Here is a 20,091-nt window from a genome sequence, read left to right as displayed (position 1 = left end):
TTAAGGATAAAAACCTGCTTACTTGTGTTCACTAAGACTGTGTGTGTGTATTGAAGCTGCTTCACTGTATTGCCTTTCTTTCAAAAATACTTTAGGCCTCTTCCTTCCTTCCTTCCAGAAGTCTGAATGGGCTTGAAAGAAAACAAAAAACAGACTAACATCAGGTTGCAGCTGGCACTGCTCTGTGTATACTTGCAGTTTTTTCTAAATATGCTTCTAGTGCTGTTTACAACTAGAGTGAAAAGAAAGTAGATCTTCTTCATGAGTGTATTTCTGTATTTGTAAATCCGTTGCAATTTGATTGCTCAAATTATGTAGGAGAGTGTTAGTGTTCCAACACGATGAGGCAGATCCTTTAAACAGCCTTGCTGTTTGCCTCCCGCTTTCCTGCTTCTTTCCATTCAGTACATCTTGCTAGATTTGAGATGGTGGATATGTATTTCAGTACTGGATGCAGGATTTATAAATATGACTGTGAAATCCTATATTTTCATCATTAAATAACCTTTGGATTGTGCATGCGATGTTACCTACCCAAAATACTGTAATGACTTGCTTTTTCTCAGTGGTTAAGATGAGTATGTTTAATCAAGTTGCAGATTGTCTTTATTTCAGGCTTTTTCCTGTGCAGTTGAAGCAATAAAATGCATTTTTAATAAGTATCCTGTTTATTATGGGTACTGCTGTGTGAAGGATAGGCCACTAGTTCTTAGAAGTTCAATACCTTTTAGGATTAAAAAAAGAAAAGAAAAAATCATTCCTTTCTCAAGAAATATTTTTTTCAAGCCTCTTGATTTACCAAACTGTGTGAAATGTTGATATTTATTTATTCAAGTAAAATAAAGTTATGTGGAAGTTTTCTTGTAAGCTGTTTAAAACCTATTGCGATTTGATGGGACTGTTTATTTGCATGCTAAGGATGCAGAGTGTCACTGCAGTGATTTACTGCTACCGCTCAAAGAAAACCTCAGAGTTATTCTTACTTTAGATTTTAAAATAAAAGCCTCTACATCTGGTATCRAATCATTTTTTTAGAGCACTGCAATACAGAGAGGACAAATGACCTATGATCATGTTATTTAAAAAATAAAAAGCCTTCCATAACATCCAGTGTATGTACATCTAAAATATAAAAGCAATAAAGAAGTCCATGTATTCATTTAACTTTGTTGAACGAATACATATATATATGTATACATATATACATAATTTAACTTCGTTAAACGAATACGTTGTTTTTTTTTTTTTAATAGGGGATCCCTGCTTTATTCCAGTAGGTGCTCAGTAATTCTCTTTATCCTAGCGTAAGTTATCTCTTTATCCCCGTAATTATCTTTATCCAGCATGCCCAGGTCCGGGTGTTATTTCATGCATCTTTGCACTGAGGCCGAGTAGCTGCCCCTCAGGCTGGTTCCTGGTGCTCCATGAATCCTCCCTCATAATACRGCTGTGGGTGTTCGTGTGCTGGTGTTACTGGCTGCAGCTGACAGCCAAGTGTAGCGGGAATCCGCAGTTAGCGACTGTTGCATAATTCCGTAGCAGGGTAACGGGTCTCAGGGTGTGGAAATACAGTAACAGTGGCCAGCTCGGTACAAGAGGGAGGCGCTGACCTGAAGAAGTGTCTTCTGACTGAGCTTGTTGCTAACTGAGCAAACCGAAACACAGACCTAGCTGGAGGCAGGAGAGTTGAACAAAACTGTRAATGTCACCAAATTCAACTTCATTTGTAAAGTCATAAAAAGCCRTTTTTTTTGCTTGCAGAAATACTGCTTTATGTATTTTCTGCAAAATAACACTTTTTCCCACCCTTGGAAATGATCTTGCTACTAGGCTTTTTTTAAAACCCAGCATTAAGCTCAGGAGGGTCAGTGCTGCTTTTCTGATGTGACATTCCTGATTTTCCTGGTCCACTTCTTGTTTTGTGCCTCTTGTGACCTGGCCATGCCGGGTGTGGCTTTGTGGCCACTTGGGCTGATCTAAGCCAGTGCTGTCACCAAGAGGAGCTGACTTCCTTATCCTGTCCCCATCCAGCCTGAGTACTCCCATGACTCTGTGGTGTGATCAGGAAACTGTTCTGATTCAGAACTGAGCAAAAAATAGATGGATTGATTTCCTGATGAGACCTAATGTATGACAGAGTAAGCAGCGATGTCAGCACAGTAGAGGGAACAGAAACACGAGGAAGGGAGAGGATTGTTCCTCTTGGCATTGCCTGGAGGACATAAGGATTGGTTTAAGTCATCAAAAGAATTCTGTTGCAAGTGCAAGGGAGTGAAGATGGGTACTGCATTGTTCGATGCCCTCTTCCAGTTCTCAATTTYAGTGTTAGTCAAGCTCTAGTCATTAGGGTACAATTATAAATTCTCTCTAATCTGGCTTTCCTAGGAAATGTTCCAATAGAAAGGAATCCTCTAAGATTACAGAAGTGATCTTAAGTAGAAGATTTGCCTAGAGAGTATGTCTTAAGAATTTGTCTTGGTGTATAGAACCTGGATTAGTGCAACTATGACTGAGGTGTTTGCTCGATCTTTGCTGTTGAGCCCGAGACTTACAGCTTCTCATAAAAAAGTCAGTGTGAAGACATTGTGTGTTCATGTATAGTTTAGTTCTTGGGGCTCTCAAAATCATGCCATGTGTGAAATGATAGTTTGCATACACTTCACTTCTTCATGAAGGCCTAAGATAGGAAAGTGCYTAATGCAGCCTACACAGCAAATCTGTAATGATCTTATTTTTGGTTTTGTATCAAGTGCCAAACAAAGTTAAAATCCTAAAATCAACAAATATGTAGACAAATGCATAATTATGGAAAGTGATGCTGAAAAAATTGACTTAAGAACTAAGGTGAAGGTTGGTAAAGGTACAAAACGTCATGAGGCAGAGCAGGGAACTTTTGATCGCGTTCTCTCAAAGCTAGTGGATTCTTGATCGCRATGACTGTCCAGCCTTTTGTACCCTGTGAAGACTGTTATAAAGATCCCCTTGTCTATTAAGCTGTTTGTTTTCTATACAGCTATTTCGGTGGTGTATTGAATTTTCAGGATCACTTAGCTCATTATCCAGCCTGGTTGAAAAGTGTGAAATCCAGGCTAGTAAATATGAGAGCAGATTCTGTGTGCCCAATTACACTGAATATTCCAGAAGAGGAAAATAATTGGGCTGTGTGCTTTTGGGAGGCAGATCCCTCTCTCCCTCTGTGTATGATCACAGCTGTATTATTTTTTGCCCTGTTATCATGAAACTGAAGATGGAATAAGGCCCAACAGTTGCAGCTGGCAACTAAGATCTGTAAAATAGTTATAAAAGGAAGCCAACTAATGAATGAAGACTATCAGGAAGAGAAAAGGCCATTATTTACAGAAGACTTGAATTTTGGAAGGAGTTGAGAACTGCATTCCGGTTGAAGTGTGTAAGAGCTTTTGTGTCTTTCCTTGGATGATAATCACATAAGTATTTAGTTCTGTTTTTATTTCTGTCAACAGCCTGTGTTCACACAGTAACTTCCAAATATTTGGAGTATGACATTTAGCATATACGTGCTTATACCACAATCCTTAATCCTTTTGAACCAATTGTAAAGCATCCTTTAATAGAGCGGTTGCAGAAGTCATTTGGAAGTAATTGATTACTCTATGTGCACGTTTATATTTATGTGCAAGGAGACCGTTTACTTAACAAAAGCTTATGTTGTTTTATCCTTGATTAATGGAAATGAAGGCAACCTGCGGAGTTCTCTGGTCATCACTGCCTTATACTAAGAGAATGTAAATAATGTATAATTACAGTCTTCTCTGGGAGACTGTTAACTTTCTACTGGATTAGTGTCAGTTGTTATTTAATTTAGATTATTAAAATTGTATACATAATTGTAGTTGAGTACAGTTGCTGGATTTTGTTCAGCTCCCTCCACCCTCTTCCAGTGGGAATGTGCTCTTCAAAATAGCCAATTCCTGAGCCTGTTCTCCATCTTGAAGTATCTCTATGGTCACAGCAAAGCTCTTCCTTGTCCTGCACAGTTGTGTGTGGTGGCGTTTGGAGCGGTAGTGGTTGGTTGGGAGCAYCTTCACTGCAGTCCTGATGGCCTTACTCAGAGCTGCATTGTTCTTGCTAGGTTTTTACTTGATTAAATCATCATTTAGCTAAGGCAAAGTAAAAGAACACTTCAACTTCTTTTTACATTATAGTTTTTTTTACATTTTTTATTCTTTAAAAGCACTGAGGACAGAGCTAGAAGGCACACGGTCAGACTGGGTGGATGTACAAAGTTTTATACTGCGGTGCCGCTTGATCTTGCAAAAGGAGTGGCTGTCTTGGTTAGACCCTTGTGAGCTCYCACCAAGGTGGTTAAGGAAAAGGTCCAACAAACCACGCTTTAAARTCTTAAAGGCTAGAATTGTTTCAGACTAGATCTCTGCATTTTTATTGTGCCTGTAATAGTGAAATTACAACAGTGATTTTTAACCTTTGTAGAGCAGTCTTGTCACTGCAATAGTCTTTAGTTTTTTCATCCATCTTTATTTCCAATAAAAAATTAGATCATCTTGAATTATGACTAGAAGCATTTTAGCTTATAAAAGCCAACATCACTAGGTGGAATGGCTTGCATGTTCTTCTGATTTTAGCAGGCAAGTAGGAAACTTGAGCTTTCCTTTGTAAAGGTTAGGTTGGTAGTGTGCTTGGTACTTTACAGAAGGCATTACTTTGCTCAGTCTATAAAGCAGAATACACTAAAATGATTCTCACATATTTCTTTAACTGCTCAGTATGTTAGTGTTAAACTGAATTGCTTGAAGTATGATGAGTGTCTATTTTAATGACTTCCAATTTAGAAGAAATTGTATTAAAGAATTTATGCTGCCACAAGCTAAAATGCATGTATTTTACATTGATTTAAATTATTCCTCTCTTTATCATCTTTACTAACTTCACTGCCTTTGTTTCAAGGCAAGCAAACTTAACACAAAATAAGATCAGATCTTTAGGGTAGAAATATTTTTATTATTAATGATTCTGACTAAATGATTGAAACTAAAAGTTACTATGCAAAATAGTTTTTCTTTTTTTCTTTTTTATGTGTTAGACTTCATTTCTTTGAGCAACAAAATTGACTAAAACTCCTTTTGTGTTTATTTGTTTTCAGGCTCGAATAGCGTTTTTACAAGGGGAAAGAAAGGGTCAAGAAAACTTGAAGAAAGATTTAGTGAGAAGAATAAAAATGTTAGAATATGCATTAAAACAAGAAAGGTAGGTACATGTATTTGTTCGATTTTTATCTAACTTGGAGGACTTTGCAGACTGGAAAAAACATCTTCRCTTGACCCAAACTGTCTCTACCAGATGATTCAGGAGATTTCTTCATGTAAACTGTGTCACATCATAATTACACTGTGCAAGCTATAGGGCTTTTTGACAGTAGTGACTGAAAAATACATTTTTAACTAAATTAGTCACTGTTGTTCTTGTTTCATATTTTCTGATGAGTGATTGCTGTAATTGTTACATACATTTCGAATTGGTTAGTATGGGTTTTTTTTCCAATTTCTTGGCTTAAACACAGCATATTCAAATTGATCAGGTTTATTTTTCTGAGTTGGTAATTGCAAGTTAAATAAGAACRAATCTGCTAGGTCCTTCTTGTACTTACAAAAACATACTAAAACTTCCATGTTGTTATTTTACCTTTACCACTTTTCAGTCATGTTCATCTTGAAAAGATTAAAGACATCCTCCTGCTTCATGTAACTAATTTATATTTGTTACATAACATTGTAAGATTGTATTTTGTTGCAGAACACTACCCTTTGATGGTAATTTTTGATACATTGTTTCTTCCTGTGGTAGATACTAGAATTGCTAATTTCAGTAGATATATTTTCTGTACTAGTTAATGTAGTATTTAATGCATTTAAAACAAAGCACACCAATATATAGCTGTGAAGTGTCTTTCATAGGTGTGTGTTTTTCTGTTGACTGTTTCAGCTGACTGAAATTAGTATCTTACTTTGCAAAGCTATTAGGGAAACTAACTTCTAGTGTGTCTGTATTTTCAGTAGCGAGCTCAATTCTTGCACTTACACAGTTGCATTCAGCTGCTTTTTATTCTCCTGGATGATCCTGCAACAAAATAAGTAGCTTTTGTTTTTATTAGAAGGGGACATTCATGCCAATGCAAACTTAAGCTTTTGTAGTAAAATATATAGGACCTTCACCTGGACGTTTTTAGGTTTCTCTTCAAAGGCTAAATATGTCTAAATGCATTTCACAATGTAAATTAATAACCTAGCTTAGAAATAACTTGGATTAGTCATTTGCATATTAAAAGTAATGCTGTGGCAAGGATAGCCACATACTTGTGTGGAATATGTGTCCAGTATGTTTCCACATGTTTCAGAAAGTGGCAGGTGTTTAATCAAYGCCTTATGTGTTTCCTGAGGAAATAATAAGCAGCAGGGAACTTCTTCATTGGATCCTGTCTTCAGGATCRAAAGAAACTCAAGCTTTTCAACCAATGTCAGACTAAAAGTTATATTTTTGTGCCAAATGAATAAAGTACAAATGACTGAATTCAAGGCAGGTGAAAAGCAAATCAAGTGTTTTCGTGTGTACCACTCTCTGAAGAGAACATTGAAAACACTGAAGGAAAATACACTGTTATCACAGGCTAAAGTGTAACAATCTGAAGTTGAAATAAAACTTTATGGTTATGTTGGTAATAKAAACTGCAATATATGCAATATGCAGATATATGCAAAAACGCAGAAAATACTGTGGGGATTGCCTGCCTTTTAAGACAAATCAAAGGCAACTTCAGTGAGGGTCGGCAGCATCTTATGGACACATGAAGATAAATTGCATTGGTGATAGCTCACTCGCGCTTACCCCTGAAACCTTTAGTTTGTCCTGCCAGGAAATCCCAGAACTCATCCAGTGCGGGAGAAATTCATAATCATATATCCAGCAAAAGCAGAACATCAGAAACGTGCAACTCATATCAATTCTTGCAGTTGAAAAGGAGATGATGATAGTTTACAAGAGGAAAAGAACCTGAAGTTCCAGGTGGAATTACTCTGAATATAGCTTTTTAAAAAACAAAACAAAACAAAAAAAAACTCTGGGGATGACTAGTGAATATATAGACAATTATAGAATATTGTGATTTCTCAGGAAAAAAAAGATTATGAAACAGGGTATCTAGCACGTATGATTAAATAGAATGCAGTAGTAGTTGCAAAAAAMCCCCATATTTTTAGTGGCAAACTCTTAAAATTTTTGGAACAAGTGTGATATTTGAGATATGAAATGATGTTTTAATTTCCTTGAGTATTTTGAGTGCAGTTCTTCATGAGCTTTTGCCTTAAGTGGTTATGTGTGTGCAGTGATTTTTTGCTTGTCCGTAGAGGGTACTTTAGTGTTGTACAGAAACRGGCTATTCTGTCTGCACTGTGTTAGTTCAGTGCTGTACCTGGCCTCCCAAGATCACAGATCTGTGCTGTTCCTTTGGCTTTGTGGCCTTTGGCTTGGAAGTGGTTTATGTCTTTGTACGTGATGGGTACGATTCAACAGTGCAGTGGTGTGCTTGCCTGTTGCTCTTTAGAGATGTCGTTTCTCCTGTTCCTGCTGTCTTCTCTCACTCTGCCCTTAGAAGTGCAATAAGTTGGTCTTGAAAAGACAGGGAAAGTGCCTCTTGCAGAAGTGGGTTAGTGTGCATGATGGGAGCAAGGGAGGTGATACCCGGGTGCTCCCTGCGTGCCAGTGTGGAAGAAGTGCGTGTGTGAAGCTGCACCTTATTGGAATGCACCAAGATTAGTTTCCTGCTGCAGAGTTGAAACAGGATCAAATGTAATAGGAAAGATACTATTACATACATCATTATTTTGGCTTGTTTGAAGTGACTAGTTGTTGCTGTAGTTTCAGATGAGATACTTCCTTATCTTCTGTAATAAGCAATTAAAGCRGAGTTTTTGTTATGTATGAAATTAGAGCTCCAAAATTGAACAGATGCTCCTAAATAGTGTTTGCAACAGCTCCAAATTGATCAAATGTAGCTTGATTTTCTAATTACAATGCTCTACTGAATTCATTTATGAATTAGGCCAAAACATTTGGTCTGCTTAATTTAACTGTACAATTTCTTAATTATTTTCATTCTGTGATTCTTCTTTTACACAAAAAGCATATGATGTATAGGACATTAAAGTTAAATCATGGTTTGTGATTACTTAATCTGCAGTGAGCCAAATTCGTGTCATGCAAATACATGTCAGGTACAAGCCTCTACTGCRTAGGGATTACTGTAAAGGGTCAGCAGTGCCACCTAGTGACAGGTTGTTAGTAGGACTGTGTGAATTGCCTGCACAAACCTTTGGCACCAACTTCTTTAATTCAGGAGAAAATCKTCCACACTGGCAACTGTCTCAGACTGTATTTGAAGTGACCTTTCCTCTTCAATTTGGAAAGCTGTTGAGCAGTGATTCAGCTGAGAAAATAATAGTTGGGAATGCTTGGTTTTGCCCAGCACGCATTTCAGTATGTATCTTTTTTGAGGACATCCTGGTATCTTCATATTTGGCAGCAGTCTTGAAAATTGATGGGGATTGGCTCTGACTCAGTTGTTAAACCTTTGGCCATATTTATTTTGTAGAAGTTTACGTAAAAGTTGTTTGCTACCAGAATTCTCTCACCTCTGCTCTACTGCAGAACTTTTTAGTGCTTATTTCCCTGAGAGTTTGAGAACTCTTATGCCGGGGGATTTTTGAGGCAAGAATTAAATTTTGAAAGGTCTAAGATATAGTTCGGGAATTCCAGGGTCTACTTGTGGCGATGCAGGTGGAAGGTGATGCAGGTGATGCCTGGAAGTTTGATAGCCAGCCTAAAGAAGGAGTTTTGGAAGGCCAATGCATGCCTGATTTGAAGAGATGCTTGCCTGTATTGGCAAGATAGGTTTTTATTAAAAAGTGCTAAAGAAGAGGGTAGGGGATGAGAGATCAGGGTATTGAAAGGAGTGAGGCACACTTGCACTGTGTGGGGTTTGTGGGTACTAGTTGGAAGTGCTTCGTGCAGGAAGCTAGCGATCCAGCATGACTGTTGAGGAAAAAGATCTGTACTGTAAGCTAAGGCAGGACAGGAGAAGATCTGAAAAGCGAATTGAAGGTAACGAGTAGGCAGGTAACCCAAGTGTGTGGTTTATTATAGAGTGTTTGGCTTGCTGTGACAGTGCTCTGACTGAAGAAGTCCATGTGAAATAATTGAACCTGCAGGTTTCAGAAAGTTCTTGTAGCAGCTAACATCCCCACTCCCCTTCTTGAAGAACATAACATCTCCTATGAGTTATTTCACAGTAGTAAAAGATCCAGTATTGTAGTCTTGAAAGATTATGAATGATTCAATAATTACTGCAGTCTCCTTATTTGAAGAAATAAGATTGTGTTGATATGCTTGTTTTAAATGGTATTAGTAGAATGTTTTCATTTCATAAAGCACTGTATGCCAATTTAACACTTGCATGCTTTTTTTTTTTTTTTTTTTTTTTTCAGGGCAAAATACCATAAATTAAAATATGGCACAGAACTGAACCAAGGTGACTTGAAAATGCCAACCTTTGAATCAGGTAACTTTTTTTGACAGTAACCGATTTTGCTGTAATTCTTCCATTATCCACTGTTCTAGATCTGTTCATTTGTGTTACTCAGGTTTTTGTAGTACGCAGTTCTCACCTAGCCCATTACCCCAAGTGAGTTTTAGAGAAGTTACTTCATTTAAGAGGTATTTTGATATTGGGCAAATATTTTGCTTGAGCTCAAAATGAAAATGAAATGATTGATCCATTTTCCAAAAGGGTTTTGGACATGGAAGAAACTTATTTACACCACTCCCACTTCAGCTGCTGTATCTCTCTGTTTCTTAAGTACCCATTTTTGAAGGGTTGAATATTTTGTGTGATATCCTTTTATGAAACAACTGAAAAGGAAGCATAACTTCAGAAAATAAATCATAAGAAATTCTATCTTCTTGGTGCTGCTATAGGTTGTTAGACTTTGAAAGGAAAAAAAAAAACAAAAACCACTGCACTGGCCTAGAAGAACTGTTTTTAAGTCTCTACTTTGATCATAAATAGAGGAAAAGTGTTCTAGGAGAAAAAACAGACTATCCTTAATGTTATTTTGGAAAGTAGCTGACTTTCCCTCACAGATAGCAAATTGACTCATCAGGCTTGTTAATGGAAGAAAGATTTTTTTTTTTTTTTTTGAATAAATAGAGGGAGTTATGTGCGACTTCTTCTGAAATGGGAGTCCCTAGGAACCACAGTATTGTAATGTGTCAAAATGCTTCAGCAGAGGTTGAGAGAGAGAGAGAAGGAAGAATAAAACTTAAGCACTCATGCATAGGACTCATAGCATTTTGCTCTACTATACTATTACGGAAAGTGGATTTGTCAAAACAAGTTATTTTAACAAGTTTAAACCTTTATTTGTTGGAGAGCACGTTTCCTAATAGCTACTGTTTTTGCTTTAAGATTTGTTCTCAGTTTTATTGTTGTCTTGTTTCAAAAATGTCTTAATAAATGCATAAACATCTCAATATCTTTCAGAAGAAACCAAAGACACAGAGGTTCCCACAGTACCTCAAAATAGCCAATTGACCTGGAAGCAAGGCAGACAGTTACTAAGACAGTAAGTAACATCACTGAGTACTGGTGTTTTCAGACCATTTCCTGGATTATTAGCAGCTGTGTTTACTCTGTGAAATGGTGCGGCTGAGATGAGCAAATAGTTGTTGATTATTCAGGTTGCTGGAGTCTTCAGCTTCACTTTAAATAATAGAGAGTAAACTTTTGCATGTCTCATGGCTTAAGCTTTTGGTTGAATATTGCCAGAGCAAGCCACAGGTAGAATGTGTAGATGTTTTTTGGAGACATASCTTTTCCATAAATGGTGTAATGTATTCATTTTAACAATAAAAATTTCTTTTCTCTAAAATGTATTTTCTTTCTCCTYTTAATGCATGCAGGTATCTTCAGGAAGTAGGTTATACAGATACAATATTGGATGTACGCTCCCAGCGGGTAAGGTCTTTGCTTGGGCTCTCCAATTCAGAACCAAATGGTTCAGTAGAAACAAAGAACTTGGAACAGATCCTCAATGGAGGCGAATCTCCTTCATCAAAACAAAAGGGACAGGAAATCAAAAGGTAAGTGAAGAAATAGGAAGGGTACAAGGCTTTACTTTACGAAGTAAGATATATGCTTTACTTGATCGTTGCTAAGTACTACTTATTTCACGTTCAGTTTTAAGTCTGGAGTTTCTGAAAAYCTGCAGTGTGGCTGACTTATTATGAAATTAAATGCAACTGACTAGTAGCCTAAGGCAGGAAAGGAGTGAGGGCAGTAAGATGTGAGTTCAGTATCAATACCCTTGAATTATTTAATRCTATTTTAAGGCAAGATATTATTGAGGGGTGCTTTTTACCAAAAGGAATTAGACAACTTTAGAAACTCTTCTTCATACAATGATTTCTTGTGTTTTGTACGTTTTAAAGATCTTGAACTATTAAGTCAGGTAGCAGTTGAATTTGATATGAAGAATCTTTGAAAATCATAACAGCAAAATCACAACAAAATCATTGACTCACTGTTAATGTTTCTTTTATACAGGAATTCTGGTGATGTTCTTGAAACATTTAACTTCTTAGAAAATGCAGATGATAGTGATGAGGAAGAGGAGAGCGACATGATTGAAGATATTGCAGAAGGAAAAGAAAAGCATCGGATAAATAAAAAACACAAAGTAAGAATTATTTTTAATATTGTGTAAGATGTAAATCTGAAATCCCTAAAAAAATCATTTTTCTGCCTAGCTGTCTKCTGAAAGGCGTATTTGATTTCATTTCTGCATCTCTGAATAAGCTGAGCCTTTTTCATGGCAAGTCTTAAGCCAGGCAGATTGCATCCTTTCTGAGTTTGAGAAGGTAGTCAATCCTGTATGGAGAAGCAGCTAAATGATGCAGTGAAAAAGCAGATTCCATGCCAAATATCTATTTAATTTCTTTATGCAGCTTTTTAACTGRAAGTGTTAAGATCCTAGTAGAAATTTGTCTCCAGTTGCCTCCTTCATAAGACTCAATTAAATTTTGTGCTTTTGTTGTTGCTGTTCTTTTTTCTTTCTGTGAGCAACTCTCTAGGTCAGAGAGAGCATAATAAAAAAAATGCCTTTTTTTAGTTTTTTCCTTGTTTTGGAAGATTTCCCCCTGTCGTTTGGCTTTTTACATGCAGCAGCCTTAATTTGACTATGGTACGGACAGTTTACATACAATATATTCTGGTGAGCAAAAAATAGCATGATGACACTTTCTATCTTTGAAGAATGTTTTCCTGTGTAACTGAACTCTCACTGAAATCTGTGTCCTTTCTGACCGAGGGATATATTGTTAGATAAGTTTGCATGGTTCGATTGCAGAAAAAATATTTATGTGTTTACAGATTGGTAATGAAGGTTTAGCTGCGGACCTTACAGATGACCCTGATACTGAAGAAGCTTTGAAAGAATTTGACTTTTTAGTGACAGCTGAAGATGGTGAGGGAGCTGGAGAAGCCCGAAGCTCAGGAGATGGAACAGAGTGGGGTGAGATGTTAACAAAAGTGTTTAAGAATATGAGTGCAGGAAGATGTGTGCATGTGAGTTGCAGCACCTGCTAAAATGGAGTGTATGTGYGGATGACTGAAGACCAAATGCTGGTGACTAAATAGAATATTGTATGTTGAAACTATTTATGCTATTGTAGTTGCAGCACATAGGATTGCTTTATGATTTGCTTTTGATTCTAAATTCTAAAAGAATTTTTTTTCCTTATTACATAGGAAATATCAGAATTCTCAATGTGTTTATGCCTGAATTAATTCAACCTTCGAATCTGTTTTGTTTTATATTTTTCCTGTTTTCATTTGATTAGGAGCCTTAAATACTGTTTTTGCTCAAGTTAAATTTATCTCTAGTGCTCTTGGAGGGGAAGAGGGAAGAAATACTATAATTAGTTTTACTTGCTAAGATTGTTAGATGATATTGCTAATGTAGCTTGCCTTGATGAGAGGATCAACATGCTTCTGGACTGTTCCAACTTTTTTTAAGAGTTGGTAATAAAATTAAACAGGTTACTGTTTCAACTTCAAACACAGTGAGCTGGGTATCTCAAAAGACAAAATTGAAAGAGGGAGAGAATTTGGGTACGGAAAAGAATTAATAGCTATCCAAGACATTCACATCAGCCTTGTGAATCTGCCTGTGGACATCGACAATCATCGTTTCTAAACTGTGGGACAGAGCAGTTCTGCAGTTGCACCTAAGTCTTCAACTGYAAGACCAGAAAGTGCCATTAGACCAATCCCTTGGGCCATGTTATTGAGATAGTGAATTTGTTGCAGTCAGATAAGCACATCAATATAAAGATGTACAGAAATTGAATTACTGGTATATCTTGCAGGAAAACCATCCAGTCTTGATTTCAAGGTACAGAGGATTAGAATGCATTTTCTTTTGGAAATTAATATCGAAGGATTAGTTGTCTATATTTTTAGAACGCAGTCTTATTTGTAGTTGAAAGCCAGATGAACTGTAGCCTTTCAGGTCTGATAGTGCCCATCCAGTTTTAGAAGCATTTTAGTGTTCATTAGTGTTGTCCCTCATTGACACTTAATCATCTTTTTATTTAGTAGAAGAGGCAAATCACTTAGCATAAAGTATTTCTCAACCTCGAAAACCCAATTTGTGGCTTTCACTTTCCAGCATCACTTCAAATGTAGAGCAATGCAGAAAGTTTGGATTGTAGCTTCAGTCTTACCAGATGGGTAAAGACATCTTGATGCTCAAATTCATGTAGTCAAAGATCTCACATGTCCTGTGACAGAAAGTATCATGCTGAAACTTACTGAACTAGCTTGTCCATAGCAATCTCAGGTCATTACTATCTGAGGTTACTTTCCAGCCTGTTATGTGTTGTCATCTTTTCAGCTAGTTGGCCAAAATCTGTGGCTTCTGATTTGAAATATTGATCTAAAAATGAATTTTTGTTAAATGACATTGACCCACYACGCTTCTCAGAGAACACTTAAATTGGAATTCATGTTACCCCATGGCAAAAGTGAGGCAGAGCATTTTCAGAGTTATGTGCTAACTCTTCGTACCTGACTTTTAGTAACTGGTCCAACCRTAGTCACTCAGTTATTATCAAAGTACTCGCATCTGAAAAGGCAGGGAGGAAACAAACTTCTATCTCAAAAAGATGTTTTACAGATATCATGTTCATCTGGCAAAACTTAGAAGTTTTTCAAACACTTTATACTAATTTACCACYTAAATAAGCCAGAAGGCAGACTTCTAACTCTCGTAGCACTACTCTCTGCATAGTATGTCACTGACTTTGAAGCTCTCCTTTCCTTAAATATATGCTTAACAATAAGGGGTTAAGTGTGTGTGGATGTGTGTTTTGTAAGTTGGTGTGTATTTGAAATGTTTAAAGGTTCTTCATGTCATGGTATCTTGCTCTTCTTTCATCTTTTCCAAAAGTTTTAGTGTAGCACACAGAKTAGACACGCTGTTTCAATTTTTGTCATCACCGTTACTGAATAATGAGGAGTTTGCTCAGAATTCAAACTACACCCCACCTTTTCACACACACACCGCAGTGGCACTTGGCTTCTGTGCACTCTTTCCTTCCTCCCTCCCAACAACATTACATTGTTCTTATAAATTCAACTTCTAGTTCAGTTTAAATATTTATATTTATATGTTGTTTTTAACTCCTTCCTCTTTTGTTTGGATGTGTCCTCTGACTTACATAGTGTCACTTGTATTTGCTCTTCTTCCACATCAGTGTTTTGACTCTGGTGCTAAAGAATGAGGTGTTTGTGGCTGCAATTGGTCAGTGGTAGCTTTAGCTTGGTGTAAGACCTATTTGCTCTCTCTTGCTCTCTAAAATTTATGGAAAGTCCAGGTATCCCTGAGATTTTTCCCCATTCTTTGCCTTCCCCATGTTTGCCATTTCTTCTCCCTTTCTGACTTCTGTCATTAATACCCGCTGTTTTAGTGATGGTTTTTTGGTGGATGCCTCAATGCCCTAGGGTATCCTACTGTTTTTTTGATGTTTTTTGACATGGAACACTTGTATTTCAAATAACTGTTATTGGCTTTCTGTTTTATATCCTTCGCATCCTAAATGCATATGTTTTGTTAGGCCTCTAACGATTTTACACATTTCAAGAGCACATTTTAAGTTATTTTAATTAAATTGGCAGTTTGCTCTTTCTGTTATCTGTCTCCTCTTGAACACTTTTATCACCTGAATAACTGACATTAGATGTAGCTTTTTTTTTGAGACAGAGATATTGTTGTGGGTGTAACTATACAAACTGGGTATTTTGAGGGACCTAGTCTTACCATTTATGTCTAATTTGTGAGCATAGGTTTACGCTGATGCAGAAGCCAAGATTGTTTGTTTTTTCCTAATTGTGTRTTTTTGCTTGTCTTTGAGCAAAAGTTCTTTATAGGCTTCTAAGACGAGATGAATGTAAATTTATCCTTTTACTAATCCCACATTTCCAGAAATATTAGTGATAGTGATACTAGCAATAGTGATAGAAAAGTTGCAGCTTGACTTTTCTTGGCTAATAATAAACTCAGCAGTGCCCCAGAGAAAGACATGTCTCTGGAAACTGCTCTGGAATTGTGTTTCTGCCAATTGTAATGGACTTGCTGGAAGACAGTGGGATGTCAGAATTTCCTCAGCTGTGTGCATTACTTCAGCCTCATCTAAAGGGCTGCATTTATGGAATTGTGTCTGTGATTACCTGTAGGAYCAAAGTTGTTCTTGTGCATGTGGGATGGGTGGGAAAGAATGGGATGCATGGGGCTCTTCATGAGGAAACTGCCACTGACTGCCCTGGCCTGCCCTTTCATGAATGATTCAGCATGAACACTTYCTGGTTTGCTTGTTCAGCACTGGCTGAAAATGTTCTTAACGCCCCCTTTCTAAAGATGCAGCAATCATTTGTGAACACAATTTTATGTGTTTTGAAGCATCTAACAACAAATTACTTGAAAAGCATGATTTATTTGTTCATTAGCAGCAAATTAACACACTGCTCAAATGTAAACAGTGCCTTGGAAAATTTTATGAAAAGAGATTTAGCATTTTATATTAACAACTGAGACTGCACCTTTAAAATAAAGAATAACTAAGACCTTTTTATTGATGATCAAATACAGCTGCRAAAGTAAATCACCAAGAGATTGCATTGCCAATTGCTGATTTCTTTTCTTTTAATAATATGCTGCATGTAGACAAAGATGACCTGTCCCCAGCTACTGAGGTGTGGGATGTAGACCAGGGCCTAATAAGTAAACTGAAGGAACAGTACAAGAAGGAACGAAAGGGGAAGAAAGGGGTGAAGAGTAAGTGCAGATTCTGAATCTTGTCGTCATGCAACGCTTTTTTGCTTATCTTATATCAAAGATTTTTTTTTCTCACAAGTTCTGTTTTCTTTTTTCATTAAACATTGTTTTTTTTTGGTAAGGGGGGCAACCAACTTTAACTTTCTCCATGCTGAATGTGACTGTGTTGAAACGTTTATTTTCAGCTATTTCCTAGATGTGAAATGATTAAAGCACATAAATATTTAAGACTRAATTAAGTAAAGAAAAATAACAACTTTGAAATGCAAGGTTAAATGTAAGTGTTCAATGCTGCGTTTTAGGAATATTTCTACTTTGGAATTTTTAAGAAAAGAGTTAAATCTTTCTCTACTTTTTAAAGTAAAATACTCATGTACTGATTATTTTTTTTAAATCAAAATAAGGAGGTAATGAGTTTAAATGTACTGCTTTATGAAAAGAGTTTTATAATTATTGATTTAAAATGTGAAATCACTCTGAGTAAACCCTAAAAGTTCTAAATCACTTTGCGCATGTTGATTGCTTTGAGCAATTTTGCATGACTTGCACATACACGTATAAATATACAGCTTTCGTCAAAACTTTTCTTTTGACCATCCTTTGATTATTAGAATTTATAGAAGTAGTCTGGATGATAATGAAGTATCTTAATATGTAGATAAGCAGTTAATATTTATCAAAGTTGCACAAACTATTTTGTAGGGGTTTTTTATTTGTAATTTTTTGTTGACCTTTCCTGTTTTATACAATTTGGGAAGCATAGTGACAGCAAATTAACAGCAAATGTTTTAACTTGTGGGGAAAAAAAAAACCAAATGAAAGTAGGAAACTTATGTTTGTTTTTGTGTGTCTGTGGGGGGGGGAATACAAAGACGCAGTTTCAACAGCTCTTGAAACTGTACTGCTGTTTGAAGGTTTATTTCTCTCCCTCACAACCACACCATTTAGTTTCTACTTCTGGCTTTTACAAGGTGAGCAGCATTAAAATGACATTAAGTGTTGTTACTGGAATAAAACTATAGCAAAAGCTCTTCCCAGGGCTCCATATTTTTCTTGGCGCTCTTCTGGCATCTTCTTTTAATTTTTCTAGAAAGAGTTTCTCATTCCTGCAGTTGTTGCTTCCTTGCGTCCTATGCAGTTAAGGATTCCAGAATTTTGTTTTTCTATCTGCAGCAGTCTTTCTGCTTTTAGAAGAGCAACGTCTTCTCTGATCAAAACAATACTACTTCACAAAAACTGGAGTTCTAATAGTCTGTATTGTTGATTAAATTAGGAATAACTGTTTAAAATAATAGAGTTATCACTGTTCATTATTTTATCTGAAATGCCTTTAAGCATAAAAAATTGACAGTACGTCATCAAAACACTTCTCTCCATCTATGCTTTCCTCCAGTGGCTTCAAGCACAGTCAGAACTTACAGGAGTACTTTCTGGATATAATGTTGAAACCTGCTTATGTTCATAGTAGAAAACTAATTGAGATACAACTGTGTCATGCTACTTTAAAGTGACATAAGTCATTGCTTATTTTTATGAATTTTAAGCTGCTTTTTATTGTGAATACCCAAGTTGTACAGATAGCCTTATCTGTAAGTGGTGGGATTGTGGGTGGGTTCTGCATGGGTGCAACAGCAGTTCCTCCTTAAGAGTTAGCMTCTAAATCAGTGAGTAAATTGAGCAGTATAACTTAAAACACTGAGAAGTATCACACAGAAAAGTAGAACACAGAGAAGCATTTAAAGTTCGATAGGTTTATTTACAAACGTTATTTAGCTTGAGGACTTCTTTCAGCTTTTCAAAAATATTCTTGAACTGAAAACAGAATAGTGTAAGGTCTTCATCTCCATTTCTGCTCTTGAAGTCTGATAACTCACTGTAGTTCATCCTGAATAGTCATCTCTTATTTTGCCCTTCAGAATTTCAATGGAGTCRTCAGAGATTCTATCACAATCTATTTTTTGAAGTCTATGTGACATCTAAGTGTAAATATGCATTGACTATCACCTGTTTTAAGGATAGCATGGTAGGGCTAATATTTTAATGGATTCTTTATTTGCTGTCCCAGTGATAACTAATATGTCTGAATTTCAGCTTTTCTTGATGGCAGAGTTCATAGCCTGGAGCCCTARTTCGCACGTGGTAACTTTTCACTTCAAACGTAAAGATGATCTCTCTCTCTTTTTTTTTTTCTACCATCGGAGTCACTTTTTATGTGGAAATAGTACTTTCTGATTAATAAGAATGCTGGGTTTTAGGATTTTAATTACAGTGTTGAAATACCCTTGAATTCCATTTAAAGTATTAGCAACAAAATAATTCAGCCTCTGTTTATTGAAGGTTTGTTTTCTATTCAAAACAAAAAGACCTGTTCTGGACCTCATTGTGATAAACAGTTAAGGAGTGAAGGTTTGGTCTCCACCAAACCATCTTCTTTGCTAAGATCACTTTTTGTAGTAATCTGTTAGGTATATGAGAGAGTAAAACATCTAGTTTCTTGCCCAAGTTTGAATCCTTTTGGGCAGGCAAATCAGTGTAGATTTTTTTCTTTTTTCCAGATACCATCTGCTAAATTTTCAGAACATGATACTGAAGATGATACATGCCACATTTGACAGAACTAGCTCAGAATAAGGTGTTCTCCAGTAACTAGGAAAGTATTTGTCAGATTTTAAATTGTCCATTTAGATCACTATTAAATCAAAGATCCTTGTACTAATTTCCCTGGTCCTTGTATTTTTTCATATTATCTCTTGGTTCTTCTGTTCTTCCTCAGTCTAGTTCACCATATGTGGAAAGGTATCTTTCCCAATCTCTGTTTTATCCTTGGTTTCTAGAGATACAATATGATAGCTGGTAAGCATGAAAACAAATGAAGAAATATAGTAGTCTTCATCAGCATCTCCTCTTGATGTGAGGCACTCTCCTGTTGGATCCAGACTTGTATGTTCCATTTTGYAGCTAGTAGAAATATGTTTATGGTTTTTCAGACAACAGCCTGAACATGTGCTGAACATGTAAATCCTGTCTCGCTTTTGATCTCTGAAGGAAAGTGCSGGGAGGTGGGATAGTAGGTGTCCCCATTTTGTTCATAACTGTTTCAAGTTAACCGATTGTTTCATTTTATCCTTCAGAATCAAGGGAGAACTAGAACACACTTGGCCAGTTTGTACCTTGGACATAGTTTCTTATGCAGAGACAGCATATTCTTATCCTTAAAGTCCCTTTGGAACATTTGAAATACTTAAAGGATGTTGTCAAATCACAATTGCTGTTTATTCAAAAGGAGAAATCTGTAAGACTTTCTATGGTGATCATCTCTTGAGTATTGATACCTTTTAGCAGGAGTTGCAGAAGAGGTACTGGGAACAGCAGATGTTCTCTTAGGAGCTACGAAAACATTTATTATGTAAGGGATTGAGGGCTGTTTTCAGGTCATGGCTCTAGGATAAGAATTGATGAAATTTGTTAAAAACATTAAAAGGCAAGGCTGACATAGTGAGTGAATGGTGGTCCAAAGTAACAGGGGGTAACAGAGCATGGAAACTTAATGCTTCCTTCTCATTATGCTCTGAGGCTGAAATGTCTGCTCAYGTATTTAGGATGAAGATGCTTATGAAGGAGACTCTAGTTTGGATGCAGATTAGAGTTTATA

The 20,091-nt window shown here is 36.5% G+C and overlaps 1 protein-coding gene across 2 annotated transcripts in view; it reads left to right on the top strand.

Moving 5' to 3' along the window:
* The first annotated feature begins 5,143 nt into the window (after window positions 1–5,143).
* STRN3 (striatin 3) overlaps window positions 5,144–20,091 on the top strand; it is a 35,305-nt gene continuing 20,357 nt past the window's right edge. The window contains exons 1-7 of one of the 2 annotated variants that reach the window (XM_026051716.1): window positions 5,144–5,244; window positions 9,534–9,607; window positions 10,589–10,670; window positions 11,008–11,187; window positions 11,651–11,783; window positions 12,476–12,617; window positions 16,329–16,439. In XM_026051716.1, coding sequence (XP_025907501.1) covers window positions 5,216–5,244; window positions 9,534–9,607; window positions 10,589–10,670; window positions 11,008–11,187; window positions 11,651–11,783; window positions 12,476–12,617; window positions 16,329–16,439 — 751 coding nt within the window. In that variant the 5' untranslated portion in view covers window positions 5,144–5,215. The remainder of the gene's footprint in view (window positions 5,245–9,533; window positions 9,608–10,588; window positions 10,671–11,007; window positions 11,188–11,650; window positions 11,784–12,475; window positions 12,618–16,328; window positions 16,440–20,091) is intronic. The other variant, XM_026051715.1, reaches the window with a different exon arrangement.

Source organism: Nothoprocta perdicaria, unplaced genomic scaffold (genome assembly GCF_003342845.1).
Source record: "Nothoprocta perdicaria isolate Ctin4 unplaced genomic scaffold, notPer1 scaffold_8, whole genome shotgun sequence".
Classification (NCBI taxonomy): Eukaryota; Metazoa; Chordata; class Aves; order Tinamiformes; family Tinamidae; genus Nothoprocta; species Nothoprocta perdicaria.
Note: the sequence above shows the minus strand (reverse complement) of the source record. Positions and strands in the feature narration are given on the sequence as shown.